Source organism: Gadus morhua, chromosome 6 (genome assembly GCF_902167405.1).
Source record: "Gadus morhua chromosome 6, gadMor3.0, whole genome shotgun sequence".
NCBI lineage: Eukaryota > Metazoa > Chordata > Actinopteri > Gadiformes > Gadidae > Gadus > Gadus morhua.
Window position 1 is genome coordinate 22750800 of NC_044053.1, and position 22266 is coordinate 22773065.

The window sequence follows — 22266 nt, forward strand, 5'->3', positions numbered from 1 at the left end:
CAAGGTGATTTAAATATGTTTAGTGGCTGGTCCATGAGGTGTTGATTGAAAACCTTATTTTTACTGCTTACAGCCAATTTGCTGCTTACAGATCCCTGTCTTCTGGAAGTTGATTGGTCAAAATAAATGTTTCCTAAGCAAGTGAAACGCCCTATCCCCCAAGACTTGCGCACAACTGCCATCATACTTGAGATATTAACCAACATTTTTTAATTGAGGGGCTAGGGTTAGGGTGCGTCTACCGTTGAACAGGGTTAGGGTGAAGGTACCATAGTGTTGGACAGGGTTAATGTGCGTGTACCGTTGAACAGGGTTAGGGTGAAGGTACCCTAGTGTTGGACAGGGTTAATGTGCGTTTACCGTTGAACAAGGTTAGGGTGAAAGTACCCTAGTGTTGGACAGGGTTAGTGTGAAGGTACCCTAGTGTTGGACAGGTTTAGTGTGCGTGTACCGTTGAACAGGGTTAGGGTGAAGGTACCCTAGTGTTGGACAGGGTTAGTGTGCGTGTACCGTTGAACAGGGTTAGGGTGAAGGTACCCTAGTGTTGGACAGGGTTAGTGTGCGTGTACCGTTGAACAGGGTTAGGGTGAAGGTACCCTAGTGTTGGACAGGGTTAGTGTGCGTGTACCGTTGAACAGGGTTAGTGTGAAGGTACCCTAGTGTTGGACAGGGTTAGTGTGCGTGTACCGTTGAACAGGGTTAGTGTGAAGGTACCCTAGTGTTGGACAGGGTTAGTGTGCGTGTACCGTTGAACAGGGTTAGGGTGAAGGTACCCTAGTGTTGGACAGGGTTAGTGTGCGTGTACCGTTGAACAGGGTTAGGGTGAAGGTACCCTAGTGTTGGACAGGGTTAGTGTGCGTGTACCGTTGAACAGGGTTAGGGTGAAGGTACCCTAGTGTTGGACAGGGTTAGTGTGCGTGTACCGTTGAACAGGGTTAGGGTGAAGGTACCCTAGTGTTGAACAGGGTTAGTGTGCAGGTACCCTAGTATTAAAGGGAAGGTAACCTAGTGTTGGGGTGCAGGTACACTAGTGTTGGACAGGGTGCACCTAACCTTGAGTTCACCTGAATTAAGGCATTGGTTTCCCAGGGTGGCTCTATCCTACAGATGAGCACAGTTGGGGTGTAGCTACACCAGTATTGGGGTGTCGACATTTTGTTTACTCTAGTTATTGTGTAGGTGATTGAAATGATGTAGTTAACCTAGCGTTCAGTTGGGTGTAGAATCCTCATTATATTTGACCCTAAATGTTCCCTTTAACCACAACTGTAAACATGACAGGTCATTGAGGCTAGATTAATTAATTAAAAGGGTATATTATATAGAACTCTTTTCTGATATTCCACTCATAAAAAAAAATAACTTGACTAAATTCAGTATAATGCAGATTTCTTATATTATATATCAAATATTTTCCAATCCTATGTTGTCAATTGGTAACTGGTAACTTTCTGAACCTTTGGGGATGGGTCTCAAAGCATATTCTTTAATCCATAAAAATATAAAAACATGAGTTCACACATTTATTTAGATAACAAAACCTTAATTTACAAATCTACACTCAACTGATTACAGAAGGAAAAACTAAGAAAACTTAAGATCATTAAGACGTTGTCATACAAATGCACTTTAGTTAATATTTAGCAGGTTTCTATGCTTACACTCAAAAATAAACTCCAGTTAATTTATAGAAAGGTATCATGGAGGCTCTTCAAACCTCAAACCGTCAAACAAACACATTTCAAGTTGATAACAAAAACAAAAAAAAAACACGATCCTGAAATAGGTTGACTCTGTTCAAAAGGACTGACTCAGATATTTTTGGAAAATAAGACCATTTGCACAAATACCTGCTTCACCGAGGGTTTCTATGAAAACAACTACATGCTGGATTACTGTAAAGTAAATTTAAAAAGTCAGCAAAGCAGAGGTTGAATAATGCTTGTTCAAGAGCTATAGAACTGACTGTGGTCCTGGTTAGATAGAAGATCTAAGGAGAACGACCATTTCATCTCATGATCGGTTGCTGGACTTGCCCGAAATGTAAAACGATACAAAAACTGAGACTTTTGTAAACGAAATGGCTCTGATCTGGTTCTATGCAATACAAAATACAGTCAGTTCTATAGAGCTATTCTATAGTGTTTTATCTTCTGTATATTTTCTGTTAGCTTCCCTTGAAAACAGCTACATTGAGGTTTACAAATCCTGTTTGACGTGATCCTATACAGAATGTAAGAATAAGAATTAGGAACATAATGGGATCAATCATCATTTGATTCAAGTTATATGAACCCTGCTGTAATACCTAACAAAAAGCTGCAATGCCAACAGAAAGAAGACTTTGCACTTTGTAGCCAGTTAGCGGTTGTGTTTTATCAATCTATGGCACATTGTGAGCTGGTCCCTGGTCAGCCGTGATGCTGCGGCGGCGGCTGTGGCGCCCTGCCAACTGAATACGGCTCATCTAAAAACAATCAGGCGTGTGAAGTGGATGGCAGTTTATTCTCCTCTCAAGAAAAAGTTCCACTTTAGTTCAACACAACCGAGACCAGGCAAAAGCCCTTCGCTCAGGCCCACAGTCCAACACACATAAAGCTCTGTCAACTAAATGGTGTTTCAAAAGTCTCCATGTTGATTCTCCCTGTTGTCGTATCCACTGACCCCCGGAGATCTGTGACAACGTCTGCTTGGATGACGCGTGTGGTGCGGTGAAGTAAACCAAACGCAGTCCTGAGAGCTCTGTGGAGGGCGTCGATGCATTACTAAAGAAACCTCATCCTCCTGTCCAAGAAATATATATACCAAAAACCATGTCCGATCTGGGTGTCAACCAACCCCAAAGTCCGGTCCGGGTTACACGTGGAGCCGGCCGTTCTTGAGCTTCCAGCGTCTCGAGCGGATCTTGAAGAAGAAGAAGAGCAGCATGAGCATCAGGCAGGAGCAGACGTACAGGACCAGACACAGGCTCATGTCAACGCTGGTGAAGCCCAGGATCCACCCTCCGGAGCCGGAGTGGAGCCGGATCTGGGCCCCCTTGGCTCCCCCCCCGTTCAGCACCACCGCCGTCGCCCTGGGGGTGGGCTGCTGCTGCTGCTGCTGCTGCTGCTGCTGCTGCAGGGCCTGGACTGCGCCCTGGGGTTTCTGGGGAGCCTGGGGAGGCGCCAGAGGGGGGGTGGGCAGGTGGCGTTGAGGCTCGGGGAGGTAGCGAGGAGAGAGGTTGCCGGCTCCGTAGTGTTGTCGGAGGAAGGCCAGGACCTGCTCCTCGTTCCACGTGTGGACGCCCTCCTTCTCCTGGTGGCAGGCGGGGCAGAGGGCGGGGCTGGGCCAGGGCGATTTGGGGAACACCGGGTCGTCACTGAGGGAACCTGCAAGACACGCATGTTAAAGGGAACCCCATCATGACTTATGTTAGAAGGAAAGGGATGGAGTGGGATACATGTAGTGCTGTGGATGGATCCTGGTCCAAATCTGAACCAACATGCAAAAAGGTTGGAAATCATAGGTTAGAATGTATACATGAGCTCAAATCTATACTTAAAAACTACTACTTGCTCAAACAGGGTGTTTGGTTCTCTGTAAAGACATTACAACCAATAAAATGTTTTATCTCTGTCAGCTCAGTTTTTGTGATTACGTCACAAAGTCAGAGTGGATGACATTACACAGCCTTTTTATATTTAGTCCCACCACAAAAGATGACCTTTTGTTTTTTTTTACTCGGAAATATATTTCACACGTTACGCTGTTTCACATCTTTTAACAAATAAACCAATCCAGTCATAATCACCGCTTCAAACTGCCCAACCAACCACTTCAAATAATCAATCAAGGAACCAATCAAGGAAGAGATGCCCTGATGGGTAAGCAATGAGGTGAGGGTGGTCTAAATATAAATAGTATCATACAGAGGTAGGCGCGCAGTCGACCAAAACAGACGTTCCCACAGAGCATTTCACTCACTAATAGATATCGGATGGCTGTGGCCTTTCTAACAAATTCCGCCCAAATGTGAGCTCTTAGCTCTCACCTTTAATGAACTACAAGCAGTTATTTTAAAGAGTGGCCAAACATTAACAAGAAACCTGCAGGACAGAACAATGCAATAGGGATTGGCTGTGATCGATCTTAGTGGCTTCCTCCTGGAGCCAATCAGTAAAAGCATCTAAGAAACCTGCCTTGCTTAGTGGAGAGGGTGATACAACCAGTGTGGGAGCTGCTGTATGAGTCTATAGTCGTTTTTACACTGACAAAAATGCCCGCCCTTTTCCCGGCATGGTCCGCGTGTTTACACTGGCCGCGGTAATATACCGGCCTGATTTTGCACCCCAATTTCCCCTCTCGAACCCTAGACATATTGGGGGTTTGACATTCATGTAGATGCGATTAGACGGCTTCATGGTAGCAGGGGTGGGACCACCAGGGTAGAGGTGTTGCTAGGTTTTCTCTACAACGCAGCAATATCAACATGAGTAGTTCTAACTGGAGATAAATAATATGTGGTCAGCAAAATAAAAAAAATATGGTGGCGTTTTTTTGCCATTGTAAATATTTAATCGCGTTTGCAGCAAGTCATTCTTACATACAATTGGCTTGAATAAAAAAAAACTAAAAAACTTTGCAAACGATTCTGAAGAGGTCTACTCTCCTTGCGTAGTCCCGCCTACTCCGACGAACCACGGAATATACCCCCTCGGTTTTACACAGGCAATACAGTGACATTTTAGGGTGTTTCAAGCCGCGACAATACCGGCTTGGCAGTGTAGAAATGCCTTACGTTATGTTTTTGAGATTTTGTGTGTGTGCGCATGTGTGGGTCTGTGCGTGTGTGTGTGTGTGTGGTAGTTTGTGTGCGTACCGGCCAGTCTGCTGTTGACCTGGTTGTGTTTGGACCAGAGCCAGATCACGGCATCCTCCGTGGTCTTGACCTGGTCCAGGGACTGGGCGGCCATCTCCTCAAAGTGACGGCCACACTGCTCACAGCCGAAGAACGTCCCGATGTAGCCCCGCATGGCGTTCAGGACGGCCGCGGGATCACCCTCTAGAGCTGGGACACAGTACCACGCAATACGTGTTTCATGATTACAACAAACATATCCACTAAAAACAGCCTGAAGTGCCCAGAAAGCCTTCTTGTTGTTTTGTGTTGGGGCGGGAAAGGAATTCTCTGGTGAAGAGCTGGAGCCTTCAGATGGAGATCTCTGCAGGTGTGCTACTACTCATATTATCACCCCTACAGCAGTAGAGGACAGAAAAATTATACAAGCATGATTTGTAGAAAACATACAGGAAGCCCCCCCTTCCATCACAGATGCTTGATGTTTTCAAACCGGTGGTTTGTGCGACCACAATATCACCAATGCACTGTGTGTGTGTGTGTGTGTGTGTGTGTGTGTGTGTGTGTGTGTGTGTGTGTGTGTGTGTGTGTGTGTGTGTGTGTGTGTGTGTGTGTGTGTGTGTGTGTGTGTGTGTGTGTGTGTGTGTGTGTGTGTGTGTGTGTGTGTGTGTGTGTGTGTGTGTGTGTGTACCTGTACCTGTACCGGCCAGCAACTTTGGGCTAGCATCGTACTGCACCGTTAGCATGTGGAACAATGTCCACAGAGAGCAGGGGTAGCCTCGGAGCCCTGGCCTGCTGCCCTGGCAACCAACCCAGCGAACCTCCGCCCCCAGGGACAGACTGGAGATCTGGGGAGACAGTAGAGGAACGCTAGTTAAAAGAATATCCTCATTCAAACCTCAACGTGTGGCGTGACAGTAGGTGCCACACCAAGGGTCTTTGCTCAAAGGACAAACTCATACTTAATGTTGGCTTCAAAAAGCCAGTCGATTATTTTTTAATTCAGCAGTCACCACTTCAAAGGGTTTCATTCTCATATCATTTATTCTCTCATCAGCTAACTGCTAAACACAAAACATAATTGGTATCCATTTTCGCCCAGTTTAAATTCAAAAGCAGAGTAAGCAATAATTTCTGAGTTCCTGAGTTTCTGTAATGCTCATATTGACTGAGCCAATTGCATACTTCATTGCACAATTAAATGCGATGAGCAAGATCATTTTTCAAGTCAAGATTGTACAAGCGTCTTAGCCCTGCCCTAGCCTTATCTACCTCCTATTCACAGCTGTAGATAATGTTATGTGGGCTAGTTTACAGCTGTAGATAATGTTATGTGGGCTAGTTTACAGCTGTAGATAATGTTATATGGGCCAGTTTACAGCTGTAGATAATGTTATATGGGCTAGTTCACAGCTGTAGATAATGTTACATGGGCCAGTTTACAGCTGTAGATAATGTTATATGGGCTAGTTTACAGCTGTAGATAATGTTATATGGGCCAGTTTACAGCTGTAGATAATGTTATGTGGGGTCGTTTACAGGGGATAATGTTACGCTACCAACCATGGTCAAAACAATCATACTAACAATAATTGTATAAGCATTTTGAAGGCATGTTGAAACTATATAACGTAACAATACACATTATAGGTGTATGGTATGTCCCCCCATCAGATAGCTTAAGGGTTGAAAGTGTCTTTTATATTATTAGTAAGATATTGGATATTCAACAGTTATACACGCTCGTAATTAGGGCGATGTGATGTTTGGAACTGAAGACGGGTCCCTGCTATGAGTCCCTTGTGTCTAGCGGTGTTTTCCTGCCAAGGAATATGGTCAGACAGTAGCCCTCCTCTCTATAGAGCCATCGTCAGGGCCATATTGCTACACAACAGGCCAATTACAGAGTACCTTTCACTAACCAAAAGCCTCATTTAAATTATTCATCATTCAAATTGGTGTATAGAAGTGTGTCCCACTAGCTGGGACTAACAGTTAAAAGCAGGTAAAGAATTATGTGGCCATTGGAGCTCTAGTGTGGGTGTACCACTGTATATAATACAGCTACAACTGACTTACCACAGACTGTATATAATACAGCTTCAACTGACTTACCACAGACTGTATAATACACCATCAACTGACTTACCACAGACTGTATATAATACAGCTTCAACTGACTTACCACAGACTGTATATAATACAGCTACAACTGACTTACCACAGACTGTATAATACACCATCAACTGACTTACCACAGACTGTATATAATACAGCTTCAACTGACTTACCACAGACTGTATAATACACCATCAACTGACTTACCACAGACTGTATAATACACCATCAACTGACTTACCACAGACTGTATATAATACAGCTACAACTGACTTACCACAGACTGTATATAATACAGCTACAACTGACTTACCACAGACTGTATATAATACAGCTTCAACTGACTTACCACAGACTGTATAATACACCATCAACTGACTTACCATTGGTGCATATTGGTGGAGACTATCACAGACAGTTCAACATCTCAATGAATAGAAAAACAAAAAAACTCTTCAATTCTCTTCAATTTTTGGTATTTCGGACATTAGAGTATTTATTCTCGTTGGAAAAACCAACGCAACCCTTCCTTCTGCCACACATGGTCATGTTCAGAATCAGCATAGGGAAGGGGGGCAGTCAGTGTGTTGTCCAGAGAGAGCGATGTAGTCAACTACATAAACTACATGCCGTAAAATACATCGCTATTGAAAATCCTAAAATAAATAAATGACGTCTCTACTGGATGACTGTTTTTGCGTGTTTCCTCGGAAGTTAGAAGGTAAAGGGCTTGTCACTACTGACCCTCATCTTGTCGTCCACCAGGTCTAGGATGGCCTGGTATGGGATGCTCTCCAGTGGTAACCTCACCAGCCAATCCAGTAGGTTCTCCATCACCTTCTGCACAGAGGCCCTCCCTGGATACAGCTTCACACACACACACACACCCACACACATTAAACAACCCAGGCACAAATTGAACAAAAGTGTTTGACGCACACAAAGGATGGAGGGTACCTTAGCAATCACTGTCACAACGCTTTTGAATGTCTTGAGCTCCTCCCCTCCCAGAGTATTGTGGGTAGCCAGCTCAACTCTCAGCAGGTAGTGCAGGGCGGACTCCAAGTCAGCCATGTACACTTTGGAGCTGGAGAGACCAACAGACAGATGGATGGACAAGGCAGACGGACAGGAAGACACGGATAGATTAAACAGAGAGAGAAGCATTTAAAGACAATGCATTTCCTGGACTAATAACAGCACAAATCTAACAAACACAGACTGGAGCAGACTCTCTGGACAGTATGATTAGGATGTGCTCAAGTCTCACCTGTCAAACTCCCTCCAGGGATCAGTGCTGTGATGCTCAGACAGCGCCCCCATGTGGTTGGGGGCGCTGTGGTCCTTAGTCTGTCTGCGCTGAACTCCTTGCAACCCTCTCAGGAAGGACGTGAAGAAGAAACGCAGCTGCATATACCTAGATGAGCGAACAGGTATTGTATTGGGTCTACTGAAATAGTGTGTGTGTGTGTGTGTGTGTGTGTGTGTGTGTGTGTGTGTGTGTGTGTGTGTGTGTGTGTGTGTGTGTGCGCTCACAAGTGCAGGTGGGTGTGTGTTCCATTGGGATGTAGCAAGTAGGCTGATGGGAAGGCTGTGATCTTCAGTTTATCCACTAGGGGGGTGTCTGTAGACAAAGCTCTTCTCACTACAATCCCAGTGTACTTCGACAGGTCCAGTATTACCTGCGGATAAATAGAAGGGTAAAGAGTACTGTACGTACGGACAGGATGACAAGTGTTGTAGCTTTTGCTTTTGATGACCCATCAAGTGTGTTGACGGTGAGTGTGTTTTGCTATGGATTTCTTTTCATCCGTGGGTAATATTTATAATGTGTATGTGTTTTTTAGATTTGCAAGCTACATTGATAATCAAGTATCAAGTATCACATGTGCATGTGGGAGTGGATGTGTTACCTCTCGTCCTACGTACGAAGTTGGATGCTCAATGATAATGGCAGTGTAGTGGGCTGACTTTTGACCCAAGAGAGGAAGCAGGTCGCGCAGACTACAGACAGAAGCACAGACAGACAAGAAAAAGATAAAGTCTCATCCCGCTTACACCATGGCCACTTGAGAATCATTCAAATATAAGGGTCATTATTGTTGCAGAGTCCATCTCAAAATGTAAAGTTTAGCTTGTACCATTGTTGTGTTCCTGGAAACAGAATTGATCAGACCGGAGAAATATAGGCCTCTGACTAATGCCCGGAACCAACATGAGATTTCAATGGAACGCAGACGTAACCCTATTAGTACATCCAGTAAATAGAGGAGATCTTAATAACAACCTGTCTCACAAGCATATTAACGTAGTCCTGCCATGTTCCATCAGCCAGGTTGTTACACAACGTGGGATTTACCAAACTGAATAACACACACACACACACACACACACACACACACACACACACACACACACACACACACACACACACACACACACACACACACACAAAATTGTTACCTAATTTAATGTTCATCAACTGATTCTCGAAGCATTAGCATGTCACTGTACCATTAGAAACGCGGAGGCCAATGCCAGAGTTGTAACATAATTTCTGGGACGAAGATTTTGAAGGGGTGCTCTTTATTGTTGCAATCTTGTTAAGTGCTAGTATTTTACAAGTAAAGGGGTTATTTAAGCTCATGGCATGGTGTGCGGTGTTGATGTATTTTTAGTGGACTGATGTGGTGGTTTTGTTTTGGTGTTTGTTTAGATGTCTTGTTGGTGGCGTGTTGCGGTGTCTGCAGTACAGCCGTTATTGTTTAATTAATGGTGTATCGTTGTTTATAAACGTTTGTTTCACTGATTTGAATTTGAATACTCAAAACGGCCAACCGAAGTGACGCAGCCAAATAAGTAAGAAAATAAAGAATTAAGAGACTAACTGTGATCAAACTGTTTGATTTCCAAGAGGAAAACAGCACGACATGCCACAACATTACCATTTATTTATAACTGTGCTTTGTTCTAGAATAAGCTTTTCTTCTTTGAAATATAACACATCAGGTAAAAACATGCAAGCATAACCCAATTTCTATCTGTCTCTAAGATACCGCCTATGTGAGACTGAGGGCTGCTGGTTTCGCAGCGTGTTGCGTATCGTGCACTTCTCTTGGGATACTCCAGAGGGTTTGTGTCGTGGTGCTGGTGTGAGCGGGTCTTACTTGAAGGGTTCCAACGGTGGACAGTGGTCGGGCTTCCCAAGCCTGGTGTGGTTCTGGAGGAAATTGATCATCAACTCTCTCAATGTCTGCACTCCTCTATCAGCACCTAGACGAAGCAGACGAATAGGACAGACCGGCCGATGGCCAGACGAATATGCAAAGCTTAGTTTGGTTAAAGGACAATTCCGGTATTTTGAACATTGAGCCCTCTTTCTGGTTTGTCTAGGATGAAATAGAGTGGTTAACACCGAAATGTTGAATATTGGTCCTGTCTCGGGTATTTGGCTAATTTTGAATCGCCCCTGGCGGTTTCACAATGGCTGGCTATGGGCATTCACAAACCTGTCCTTAAAACAACCCTAAAAGTTAGTTTTCAGAAAATGTAAACTCATCGAGTGGTTAGTGGTGTTCGCTGATGTTCCTAATCAAGTATCGTAGCGAAATAACAGTTTCTGCCGTGTTTTATTTGGCATTTTGTCTTGTTGCTCGGTTCTAGCCCTAGTGTTGATACAGAGAACCGAGCGAAAAGACTACAACCAGCTCCCCTTTCCGTTTCTGGTTCGGTTTCAATGGATTCACAAAATGCCAAATAAAACACAACATAAACTGTATTTTGCTACGATACTTGATTAGGAACATCAACGAACACCACTAACCACTCGATGAATTTCACATTTCTGAAAACGAACGCTTAGGGGTGTTTTAAGGACAGGTTTGTGAAGGCCCATAGCCAGTCGTTGTGAAGCAGCCAGGGGCGATTCGAAATTAGCCAAATACCCGGGACACCCACACCAATATTCAACATTTCGGTGATAACCACTCCATTTCATCCTAGACAAACCAGAAAGGGGCTCAATGTTCAAAATACCAGAATTTTCCTTTAAGGCTGAATAAACAGACTACTACAAAACGTAATCTGATTTTACCACAGAAGTTTGGTAAAGGGAGGACGGGACAGGCGTGCTAAATTAATCAAATCCCATTTGATCAAATCTATACATGATTTATCAACAGGTATTGGTTAACATCAACATGTCGGTTTGCAGTCTTGAAGTTATTTTTGCATTGTTAAAGATCCCGTTCGCAGGACGGTCGTCTTAAGATATTTACATCCTTTATTTAATCTTACATAAGGAAGTCCGAAAGTGTGTTGAGTCTCTACAAACCAAGACCATGCTCTTGTGTATGTATGTATGTGGTGAATCAGCTGTATCCGGATGGTTGTGACAGAAGTATCTGTGTTCTGCTTTTTGAGAACACACCATGTGAATAAAACTTCCCACCCCTTCCCGTCTCTGTGGTCGTCGCTGCGTGTTGGAAAGAGACGGGCTGGTTAAAGTGTAATTCCAGTGAAAATTTAACCCAGGGTCTTTGATTTGGCATGTAAGACCATCAAATAAGAAACATGGAGCTACCGGTGAGGCACAGACTTGGAAAACATTCTTCTTTAACTAAATGGTTGATGCTTCGTTTTATGTGTAGGGACCCAAATCATGCTACTGCAGAGGTGTGGTGCTATTTTGAGCTATATAAGTGGTTAAAAAGAATGCCGATTTTGAATCGTTCGCTGTGCTCCTAGCCAATAACATGGAGGACAAACATTGCACCGGGCAAACTCCAGTGTTTCCCCTACCATTGTTCAGGCCTGGCGGGCCGCCAGGCCAACGAGCGCCCCCGCCAGGCCAACAACAGGCCAAAAAAAAAAAATGAAAAAAAAAAAAAATGAAAAAATGAAAAAAAAAAAAATGAAAAAATGAAAAAATGAAAAAAAAATAAAATAATGCGGTGTCGCGCGTGCGCAGATTATGCCCCATCATAACGGACAATCTGACAGCATTAAATTATATCATCATTAGCATGTCACTGTCACACTAAATTTGTACCGGCTGACAAATTTGTACCGGGCGCGTCATCAATACGTAATCCATTCCAAACCTGCCCGGCAACAGATGATCAGATGATTAGAACCTTTCGAATGACGTGAAAGGTTCACGAACATTCGCGAACCTTCTATCTAGCGATCCGTTATCTGTATTGCGCTATTTCGTCATTGACCTGCTTTAAACACTCAGTTTATTTGCTAAATTTGATTAAACAATGAAATACAATACAAATATGAAGTAAAAACAAGTGTTATCTAGCGATTCGTTTTCTGTATTATGTTATTTCGTCTTTGGCAACATGAGCGCAAATTTTTTTTGAAACCCGCTTTAAACACTCAGTTTACTAGCTAAATTTGATTAAAAAATGAAATACAATACAAATATAAAGTAAAAACAAGTGTTATCTAGCGATCCGTTAACTGTACTATGTTATTTCGTCTTTGGCAACATGAGCGCGAATGTTTTTTGAAACCTGCCCGGCAACGGACGACGCGATCATCTGTTGCAGGCAGGTTTGGAATGGATTACATATGGATGACGCGCCCGGTACAAATTTGGCAGCCGGTACAAATTTAGTGTGACAGCACCACCAAAAATTGTATTGTAAATAAAATTAGTTTATTGTTAATAACGTGTTTATTGAATCATTATCAACTTGTGATGGCTAAGCAAGTGTTTTACATGGAAATAACCAACAAATACTCTAGCATCCCGTGAAAAATGTATAAAAAAATCACACTATCAGCTCTTACCACCGGCCCTAAAAAAAATTCTAGGGGAAACACTGAACTCTATACTCGATTTTCAATGAAAAAAGTATCTGCATATCTGCTTATTTGATGGGTTTACATGTCAAAACAAAGACCCTGGGCTCAATTTTCGCCGGAATTACACTTTAACAATGATTTCTTGAGTAGTTAGATGAGGAAGGAAATTTCACCTCTATACGTCTTTCCCAAGTCAGCAGGGGATGCATGTGCTCCAAAGTACTGCAGAGAAGGTTCAGACATAGTCGGTTATTTAACAACAACCAACACTCACATCCAAGCAGCATAACTCCATGCTATACATGACGGTAGAAGAGGACATTTATAACACACACTCTGATGCTAGGGTATCAATACGTGCTAAATATAAATGGATGGAGCATTGTCTTTTATATAGAGCATCCTTCGAGAGTCGTACACATTCCCTATTTTTACATACTCTGAAAGTAGGGTAGATGTGAACACTATACATATTGAGAAGGTGTTACAGAAAGGTGAAGTTAACTACAATTACTTACTCTGAAGGTAGGGTAGAAGCTTACTCCATATTCCTTGCAGATGTCAAAGTTGTCATCCTGGGCGCAGTCCACCACAGCAATATGAATAATGGTGTCCCAGTCTGTTGGGAAAAGTGTTAAACCTGGTAATGGTGCGACAAAAGCTCCTGGGATCAGGATAAGATACACTATATTATATTGTGCACTATTGGTTTCCCTTCCATGTTGCTATTGGACAGTATTGATTAATGGTCCTCTTACATTACTGAGGAAATGGGAGTCAGTCCGTGATTGTAAAACCACTCCAACCCACACAAACTCTATTGTTTCCTGCACAGTACAGGTTCTGTAACACAGCTGTTGTACTGACAACCAGCTCCCTTAAATTATTTGTGTCCACATTTACCTCCAGGTGTGCTTATTGGGGACTGTCTCAGTGATAGAAAAGCTCTTCAACAGGTTCGCTCTACAGGTCAAGAAACTGACACTGCACAGCAGAATACTGATATTGTGTAACGTTACATTAAAAAAACAATAGAACGACATTCACTTTATTCTGAAAGAACACAAATACAATAAAGAAGAACAATCTGAGAGGGCCAGTCTACCAGCTGTTCAAGATTAATTAAAAATTTCCAAATAAGGCCTCTTATTGTCTATATAACTACATTATGTCTCTGGTGAACCCGAGAAGCTAGCTCTTCTCCAAAGCAAACCAGCTACGGACATCTGATATGGATCTAAGTCTGTAACAGGTGATGGTGCTGACTAACTAACTGATAACTTGCATATTGATGATAAGCTAATCGTAACAGCCCTGGGGAATGTTAATGATGCCTCTTATTGTCTAAATAACTACATTATGTATCTGGTGAACCGGAGAAGCTAGCTCATCTCCAAAGCACGCCAGCTACGGTCATCTGATGTGGATCTAAGTCTAGGATGAAAGAATAAGTCCTTGTAAATATAACGTGTAAAGATAATGTGGATGCTAGCTGATTACACGCATAACATTAGCTCCCAAGGAAAACGTGTGTGTGTTTAAAGAGCTTACATCTAGCTTCTCAATGGGGTTAAAGAAGGCTTGTTTTGACGGTACACAATAACACAACCCACCTTGGACGTCGTGGGCTAAAGCCTTCCACGTAGAGGAGAACTGGATGCAGTGTCCACACCAGGAGGAGTAGAACTGGACCAGCCAGGCCGAGGAGGAGTTGCTGCTCACGGATCGCTTCAGGCTGCCGCTGCCCAGGAGGACCAGCGGGTCATCCTCGGTGTAGAGGCGAGCGGTCCCCGCCGCCGCACCGCACGTTAGGAAGCACAGGACCACCACGCTGAGCAGAAAACCCCCTGCCATTCGTATCGTTGAACGGCGAATTTTACGGAGGACAATGTGTGTTCGGCTTGAATATCATTACTAGCGGTGCGACTACATGGGAACAGCTGTTGCTACGTGGTGTGACGCGTGGATGACGTCTATAAGGTGCGTAAAAGCAAACGCATTCTCTGCGCAAATCAGCGCAGTGAAATAACAACAAGGAAGTGCGTTCACCCCCCCACCATGGGACCGATGAGATCGAAAAATATGAATGGGTTTCAATGGAGAGAAAGTAATTATTTTCTGGTCCCAGTCTTTATATGCCCCGGATTACACATCTGTTGTTTGTGAATTTAAATGCAAAGACAACTTAACATTTTCGTGAAGAAGTTTGATAATGTTAGGTTTTTTCCCAAGGGAAGGATAAAAGCATCGAAAGAGGTGAAAATCATTATAAATTAGGGCATGTGGAGAGCTTCAGTTATGCCGATGGGGATATCGTCGCTCTTGTCCACGCCAGTCGCAGGTAGCGTGACGGCACATAGTTGCACAATAAACGGTCAAACTCTTGCCATGAAAAATTATCATTTAAATCCACAAACAACATATGTGTAATCCGGGGCATATAAAGACTGGGACCAGAAGATAATTAATTTTTCTCCATTGAAACCCATACATATTTTTCGATCTCATCGGTCCCATCGGCTCTACCGGAAGGGGCGTGACTTCGCCACTGCATTCATTCATACAAGTTGTCATTCAAAAAATTGTTAATGCATTCTGTCCACGAGTTTGTTAATAGGTCACCGTGACTAAAATATTAATTATTTAATAATTAATCCTCTTGCAGATATTGGAAAATTGGTCTAGCAATATCAATCTAGATAATTGCTTAATTTTGCAACTTGGAATATTCACTTGCAATTTGCAAATCTCTTAAGAACTCCCTATGTAGCTGCTATATTGCCTACTAGCAAAATCAATTCTTTCAAAGTTACAAAAATGTATACACAAAAATTCATAACATATCTTATTTGATGTCAACCTTTAGTGTATTTTGTCACTTTTTAAATTACATTTGTTATTTATAACAGATAATTCACATTTATTGACCATATAATTAAAGAAAATGACAATGACTTCTCCAACAACATCATGTTTCAAGTGAAATTGTGAAGATACATCTACAATGTTCCAATAATCAAACAGTAGGCCTAATGTGTCGTTTTGTGTTAACAAGCTCCCCAAATCAGTCATGTTTCAAGTCGATGTCTCTTCACAGGCCGCCATTAGACCAACATGTCATTCAGTGGAAGAGGCAGTCAACAGGGAGCAGTCCATGGCTGTAGGCTTTATGGTGAATATCAGGCAGGCTGTAGGCTGCCTGAAGGAAGGAAGCCTAATGGATAAACTCAGGCAATTCAAGAAGTCTCTCTACGGAAATAACCACCCACCACTTGTAAAGTCGGCTGTGCATTGTTTATCAGAAATATGCATGGAGTTTAAGTTTATGGAAACCGAAAAGAATGAGCCTGTTACCTTGACATGCATTATTTAGCTTATTTAAATTAAGCTGTTTTAAAGTAAACATATGCACCATCCATACTAAATCAAATAAGAATTATGTTATTTAAAAAGAGAGCAGTACAGCACTTGTCCTTTCCTGCTTATCTTGGGGGGACAAGTTGGGGGGGGGGGGCTCATCTCTCATGTTGTTCTTCTCTCACTGGATCCAGGCAGGTCTGTGGGTCTCCAAGAAGGTCTGAGGGTCTTAAGAAAGGTCTGAGAGTCTCGAGGAAGATCTGAGGGTCTCCAGGCAGGCACATGAGGGTCTCAAGGCAGGTCTGAGGATCTCCACGAAGGTCTGAAGTTCTTCAGAAAGGTCTGAGGAACTTCAGAAAGGTCTGAGGGTCTGAAGGGGCGGAGTCTCTTACACCACCAGCCATTTTCGTTGTTCTTTTAACAACAAGCATATTCAATAAGCACCACCATATTCAGCAGCTGAGTGCAATGGACACTTTGTTGAAGGCCTACATGCCTGTGTGTTAGGTTGCTGTACGGCTAATTCAAGCATGTATGATAGAAATATTTAAATCCAAACCAAAAGTAAAATTTTCCCAATTAGAAGCCTCAGGTAGAAAAGACATGGAGACATGCATTATTAGAGTGTATAGCAGCCATTGGTGACATAGGCATTTGATACTCCTGGGTATATAGCTTGAATAGCTTTGAAACCTTTTAGTTTGAGCTGTGTCACATGTTCATCATATTTTATCCAACCCAGTGTTGACAGAATATGAAATGCAACCAATGAGAGCTGTGTTTGGAATCACCCCTTAGGCCAGTAGCAGTAGAGGGATGAACTATACTCATTATTTTCATACAGTATAATTAATAACATATATTGCCCCAATACACACTGAGTGAACCTTTATGTTTGTGAATATGTAACAGAGCGAAACAAGCAGACTGCATTTATTCTAAGGTCAAGATAGCCAAAGCAACTTGGCTGCTGGCAAGATTGGAACCATACGTTTTTTACTACATTAACCACCACAACTAAATTGAATGAAGTTCGACAAAATATCACTGTCATAAAGGATTACCTTAGTTTTGGATGATGTTGTGTGTGTGTGTGTGTGTGTGTGTGTGTGTGTGTGTGTGTGTGTGTGTGTGTGTGTGTGTGTGTGTGTGTGTGTGTGTGTGTGTGTGTGTGTGTGTGTGTGTGTGTGTGTGTGTTTGTGCTTGTGTGTTTGCATATGTGTGTGTGTGTTTGTGTCTCTAGCCCTCTTCCTGACTGTCAGAAACCGGGTTGGGACCTTCATCCGTATCTGGCATCCAACATCTCTGGTCCTCCATCCTCCTAGACTACACACACAAACACACACACACACACACACACACACACACACACACACACACACACACACACACACACACACACACACACACACACACACACACACACACACACACACACACACACACACAGAACAGAAGAAAATAACTGTTATGTTGTGTGTATCTATTATGCGAGCAAACATATCGAAATATACAAATAAACATTTGAATGAATAACATCTAGAATAAAAAAATTTTAATTTTGGTTTCTAGGCTGTTTGACTGCATCTCCCATGTGTGATGAATGGACCCCATTTGCTACTTTACCATGATCTAATTCAGTCTATGTCATATAATCTAGTATTGTCCACCCCACCGGGTCTACTTATCCCCCTGTTTCTTTAAAATGTTCAAACCGAGTCAAACCCATGACAGAAACAACACTGCTGCCAAGATAACAGGTCTCAATTCCCCCCATTCCCAACTTCTCAGAGCTCAACTGTAAGGCCGTAACATACATTGCCTCATCGTACTGCCCTATCGGCCAAGGTACGGGATCCTGAAGCCCCAAAAGGCCCGTTTTGGCCCAAACCTGGGCCCCGTAGCCATAGCAACCCTAAACACGGGGACTTGCAAAGGGAACTAGTGCACATGGTCTTTTGTTCTTATGGTTTTTCGGAATGTCACTATTTTGCGCTGCTGTGTTATGCTTTATGTATTGTTACTGTCCAGGTGTTGTGTGATGATATGTCTGTTGTAAGTTGTCCTTGTGAGCTACATTTTTTGTCTGTTTGTGTGTGTGTGATGATGTGTGGGAAGTGCATTGCTGGTTTCTCTCTGATGTAAAGTTTTGTGGAAAATAATTCCCCCCTGAGGACAATACAACTGAATAAAAAATTAACAAACTGACTAACTAACCAGCTAAATAATTATTAAACATTTTCATGTCATTAAACGGCACAAATTGTTGGATTTTACGTTTGATGAATTGCATGGTTTAAATGGCAGCAAAATCACAGCAATTCAAGACGAGCAGACAATTCTTTCTAGGTAGGGCCCAGTCCTGCTTGACCCTTACTGCTTTGGCATCCTTAGTCCTACATAAATAAGATTATATATACAAAACTTGAACGCCGAAAATTAATGTAAATGTCAAATGTAAGACAGTCAGCTTTCAATCAGTAATTGTTAGTGATGTGACGTGTGATTTGCTGACTGCAAATTTAGTGGTCGGAGTATTTGGCACATAGGCCTATCGACAAACGTGGAGCAGGTGTAGGTAAACAATAAATGATCAACCCAGTCTCACGGAGATATATCTCCTCTCTGTCACGTCACGTCATTTTATCTATTCATTCGTGATCTGGGAAACGTAATTTGAATTTTTTCGTGCCAAAAGCACAAATTTCTAACTCATTCTAAAAAGAAGAGGTGAAGCAGCTACATTTTTCCGTCGCGGTTTGCCTACAGAGCAGCGCATCTGCATAAAATATATCCGTGAATTGTCACAATTTCTCAGAATCAAAGGTGAAAGTAGAAACAGGTGGCCAAAAGCTGTCATATTGTTAGAAATTTGAAATTGGAAACTGAAATTACATGTCCCAGATCATGAATAAATCGATTAAATGACGTGAGTGTCATGTATTTCCGTGAGAATGGGTAGAAATGATATGATATAACAGAGTTAGAGTGGCGCGGTGCCAGCACTCTTTAAGGTGGTTTGTGTTGAGCACCTGGTAGTGGATCAGCATGTTGTAGAAGTCTTGGCTGGTGTCCAGACAGCACGACCCACACACAACGGCCGGCCCCGGAGCCCTCTGATCCTCCATCCTCTGCCGCTGAGCCTCCGCGATCAGATCCAGCAGCTCCTCGGTCTGAGAGTGGGACACCTCCTTCACACTCCTTCTAGCCTACCAGCAGAGCAGCAAGGAGAGGTCAGAGCACCAGCAGAACAGCAAGGAGAGGTCAGAGCACCAGGAGAACAGCAAGGAGAGAGGAGAGAGCACCAGGAGAACAGCAAGGAGAGAGGAGAGAGCACCAGGAGAACAGCAAGGAGAGAGGAGAGAGCACCAGGAGAACAGCAAGGAGAGGTCAGAGCACCAGGAGAACAGCAAGGAGAGAGGAGAGAGCACCAGGAGAACAGCAAGGAGAGGTCAGAGCACCAGGAGTACAGCAAGGAGAGAGGAGAGAGCACCAGGAAAAAAAGCAAGGAGAGAGGAGAGAGCACCAGGAGAACAGCAAGGAGAGGTCAGAGCACCAGGAGAACAGCAAGGAGAGAGGAGAGAGCACCAGGAGAACCACAATGAGAGGTCAGAGCACCAGGAGAACCACAAGGAGAGAGGAGAGAGCACCAGGAGAACCACAATGAGAGGTCAGAGCACCAGGAGAACCACAAGGAGAGAGGAGAGACAACTAGGAGCAGAACAAGGAGAGACGAGAGAGGAGAGACCAGTAAGAGCAGGACAACAAGGAGAGAGGACAAACCACCAGGATCAGAACAAGGAGAGAGGAGAGACCACTAGCAGCAGAAAAAGGAGAAAAGAGAGAGGAGAGATCACTAGGAGCATAAAAATAAGTGAGGAGAGACTGCGAGGAGCAGAACAACAAGGAGAGGGGAGAGACCACTAGGAGGAGAACAACAAGGAGAGAGCACTAGGAGACGAGAGACCACTAGGAGGAGAACAAGGAGAGATGACAGACCATTAGGAGGAGACCAACAAGGAGAGAGGAGAGACCATAAGGAGCAGAACTAGGAGAGAGGAGCGACCACGAGGAAGTACAAAGGGACTAAGCATTAAGGTGCAGAACAACGAGGAAAAGGCCGCTTGGAGATGCTGTTAACAGTGTTGTAGTTTATAATGTGTAAAATATATGATCCAGCCCATTCATCTTCTAACACTAGCGGTAGACCACCAGGCCCTTGACTATTGTGAGTGTCTGGATGGTGGTAGTTTAAGTCTGGGTGTTATTCTGGGCTCTCGATGCCCAAGCCAACCTATGAGCAATCCTAGCTCAGGCAGCTCAGACAGATACATGTGGTTCTGTTACCTTGTTGCTGAAAGTACGTATTCTGGGCCCATTGGACTCTGAATGCTTGGGCGCGATCCTCGGACTTGTGGCGCTGGGTGCTTTGGTGGAAGGACATCCCGTCCCAGATCTAGAGGCCAGACTGAGGATGTGACGCAGTGGGGAGCGCGGCGAGGTGCTCGTTCTGGGACTACAGGATGAAGGTCCTACAGGTGCGGCTGAACCAGTGTCCCTGTGGGGGGTGGGACTCATTGACAACACCCTTCCGTTGTGATGGGAGGAGGGGGAGGTGGTTGAGGACGAGGAGTTTGTCGGGGGAGGTGCCTTTTCTGCCATCAAAGCAGCGTAGAAATCTGGGAGGTCAATGGTTATGTTTTCATCAGAGGGCGGGGCTTAACCTAGGCAGGAAATGATGGCAGCAGAAGTGAGCAAAGTACAGGTTAAGTTTTGGCCAACAGAAAAATACCATACAGTAATGTGTGGTATATTTACTAAAAGCCTTAGTAAATGGCAGTATCCATAATGTTTTGGAAGCATAAACATAGCACTGAGTAGAAGATAATCCACCTCCATGCATGCACTCATTTCCATTTACTGTAGCAGAGTTCTTTAGCACACAGGGGCTAAATAAATAGTCTAGCGACCTAGATTGAATGTGGATGCATTGTAAATTTCTCCCAACATATCAACAGTATGGGAGGGAACACATCTTCTTTAGGTAGGACAACAGTATAACAGGAGTTGTCTGCTGTTGGACATTGGGAGCTGCCTGGTATCATCAGATTCCAATACTTTTGGCAACTGGGAGCTACCCAGTCTAATCACTGTCTAATACTGTTGGAAACTGGGAGCCGCCCAGTTCAATGACATGTGTCTAGCGCAGGACACCAGACGCTGCCCAGTATCAGCCACAGTCTACTCCAGTAGAAACTAGGTCAGCCACAATACAGGACAAATCCCATTACCAGGACAAAAGGACAATCACGGATGTGTGACCGAAGCAGGCATCACTGGGAATATTTTAGTCAACCCAGAAAGACATTTAAACAGTAATGTATCAAACCTTCAAAACCAAAAGAACACACAGCTGTTATAAGTTACTCTCCATCATATCCTAGTGAGTTTTTAGAGCAGGCTCCACCGTAAATAAAGCTTCAACAGTTTCTGTTGCTTCATCAATTCTTCATTAACGATAAAGAAATAATCGGTACCTTTTTCTGTTGTGAATCTGGAGCCTCTTTGCTTCACTTTTCCTCCTCTTCGCTTCTTGTTGTAGTCTCTGTGCTCAGGGGCGAGTCTGCAACTCTACTGAGGTAGGGTATTCCACACACACACACACACACACACACACACACACACACACACACACACACACACACACACACACACACACACACACACACACACACACACACACACACACACACACACACACACAAACACACACACATAGTGTTCATTAAGCCATAAAGAATAGGGATAGAGAGAGCAACTGGGGGTAGAGAGAGAGATAGAGAGAGAGAGAGAGAGAGAGAGAGAGAGAGAGAGAGAGAGAGAGAGAGAGAGAGAGAGAGAGAGAGAGAGAGAGAGAGAGAGAGAGAGAGAGAGAGAGAGAGAGAGAGACATAGAGAGGGTGTGAGGGAGAGAGAGAGAGAGAGAGAGAGAGAGAGAGAGAGAGAGAGAGAGATGGGATACTCCCTTTACATCAGTTACTATAGTAACAACAGTGACTCCCAAATCCTGCCTACACACACACACACACAGACACACACACACACACACACACACACACACACACACACACACACACA

The 22266-nt window shown here is 43.6% G+C and overlaps 2 protein-coding genes across 2 annotated transcripts; both read right to left on the bottom strand.

The window, feature by feature from the left end:
- Positions 1–1472: 1472 nt before the first annotated feature.
- qsox2 (quiescin Q6 sulfhydryl oxidase 2) lies at positions 1473–14760 on the bottom strand. The gene is made up of 12 exons (XM_030359045.1): positions 14386–14760; positions 13291–13391; positions 12946–12994; positions 10123–10228; positions 8869–8959; positions 8492–8637; positions 8226–8372; positions 7913–8042; positions 7700–7822; positions 5535–5685; positions 4859–5047; positions 1473–3368 (listed from the first exon to the last, which is right to left on the bottom strand). The coding sequence occupies exons 1-12, from the start codon at positions 14624–14626 to the stop codon at positions 2857–2859; spliced, it is 1986 nt and encodes a 661-aa protein (XP_030214905.1). The 5' UTR covers positions 14627–14760; the 3' UTR covers positions 1473–2856.
- An 857-nt stretch (positions 14761–15617) lies between these two features.
- gpsm1a (G protein signaling modulator 1a) lies at positions 15618–21871 on the bottom strand. The gene is made up of 4 exons (XM_030359841.1): positions 21667–21871; positions 20477–20853; positions 19162–19338; positions 15618–17455 (listed from the first exon to the last, which is right to left on the bottom strand). Exons 2-4 carry the CDS (start codon positions 20789–20791, stop codon positions 17369–17371), a joined length of 579 nt encoding a protein of 192 aa, XP_030215701.1. The 5' UTR covers positions 20792–20853; positions 21667–21871; the 3' UTR covers positions 15618–17368.
- Positions 21872–22266: the final 395 nt, after the last annotated feature.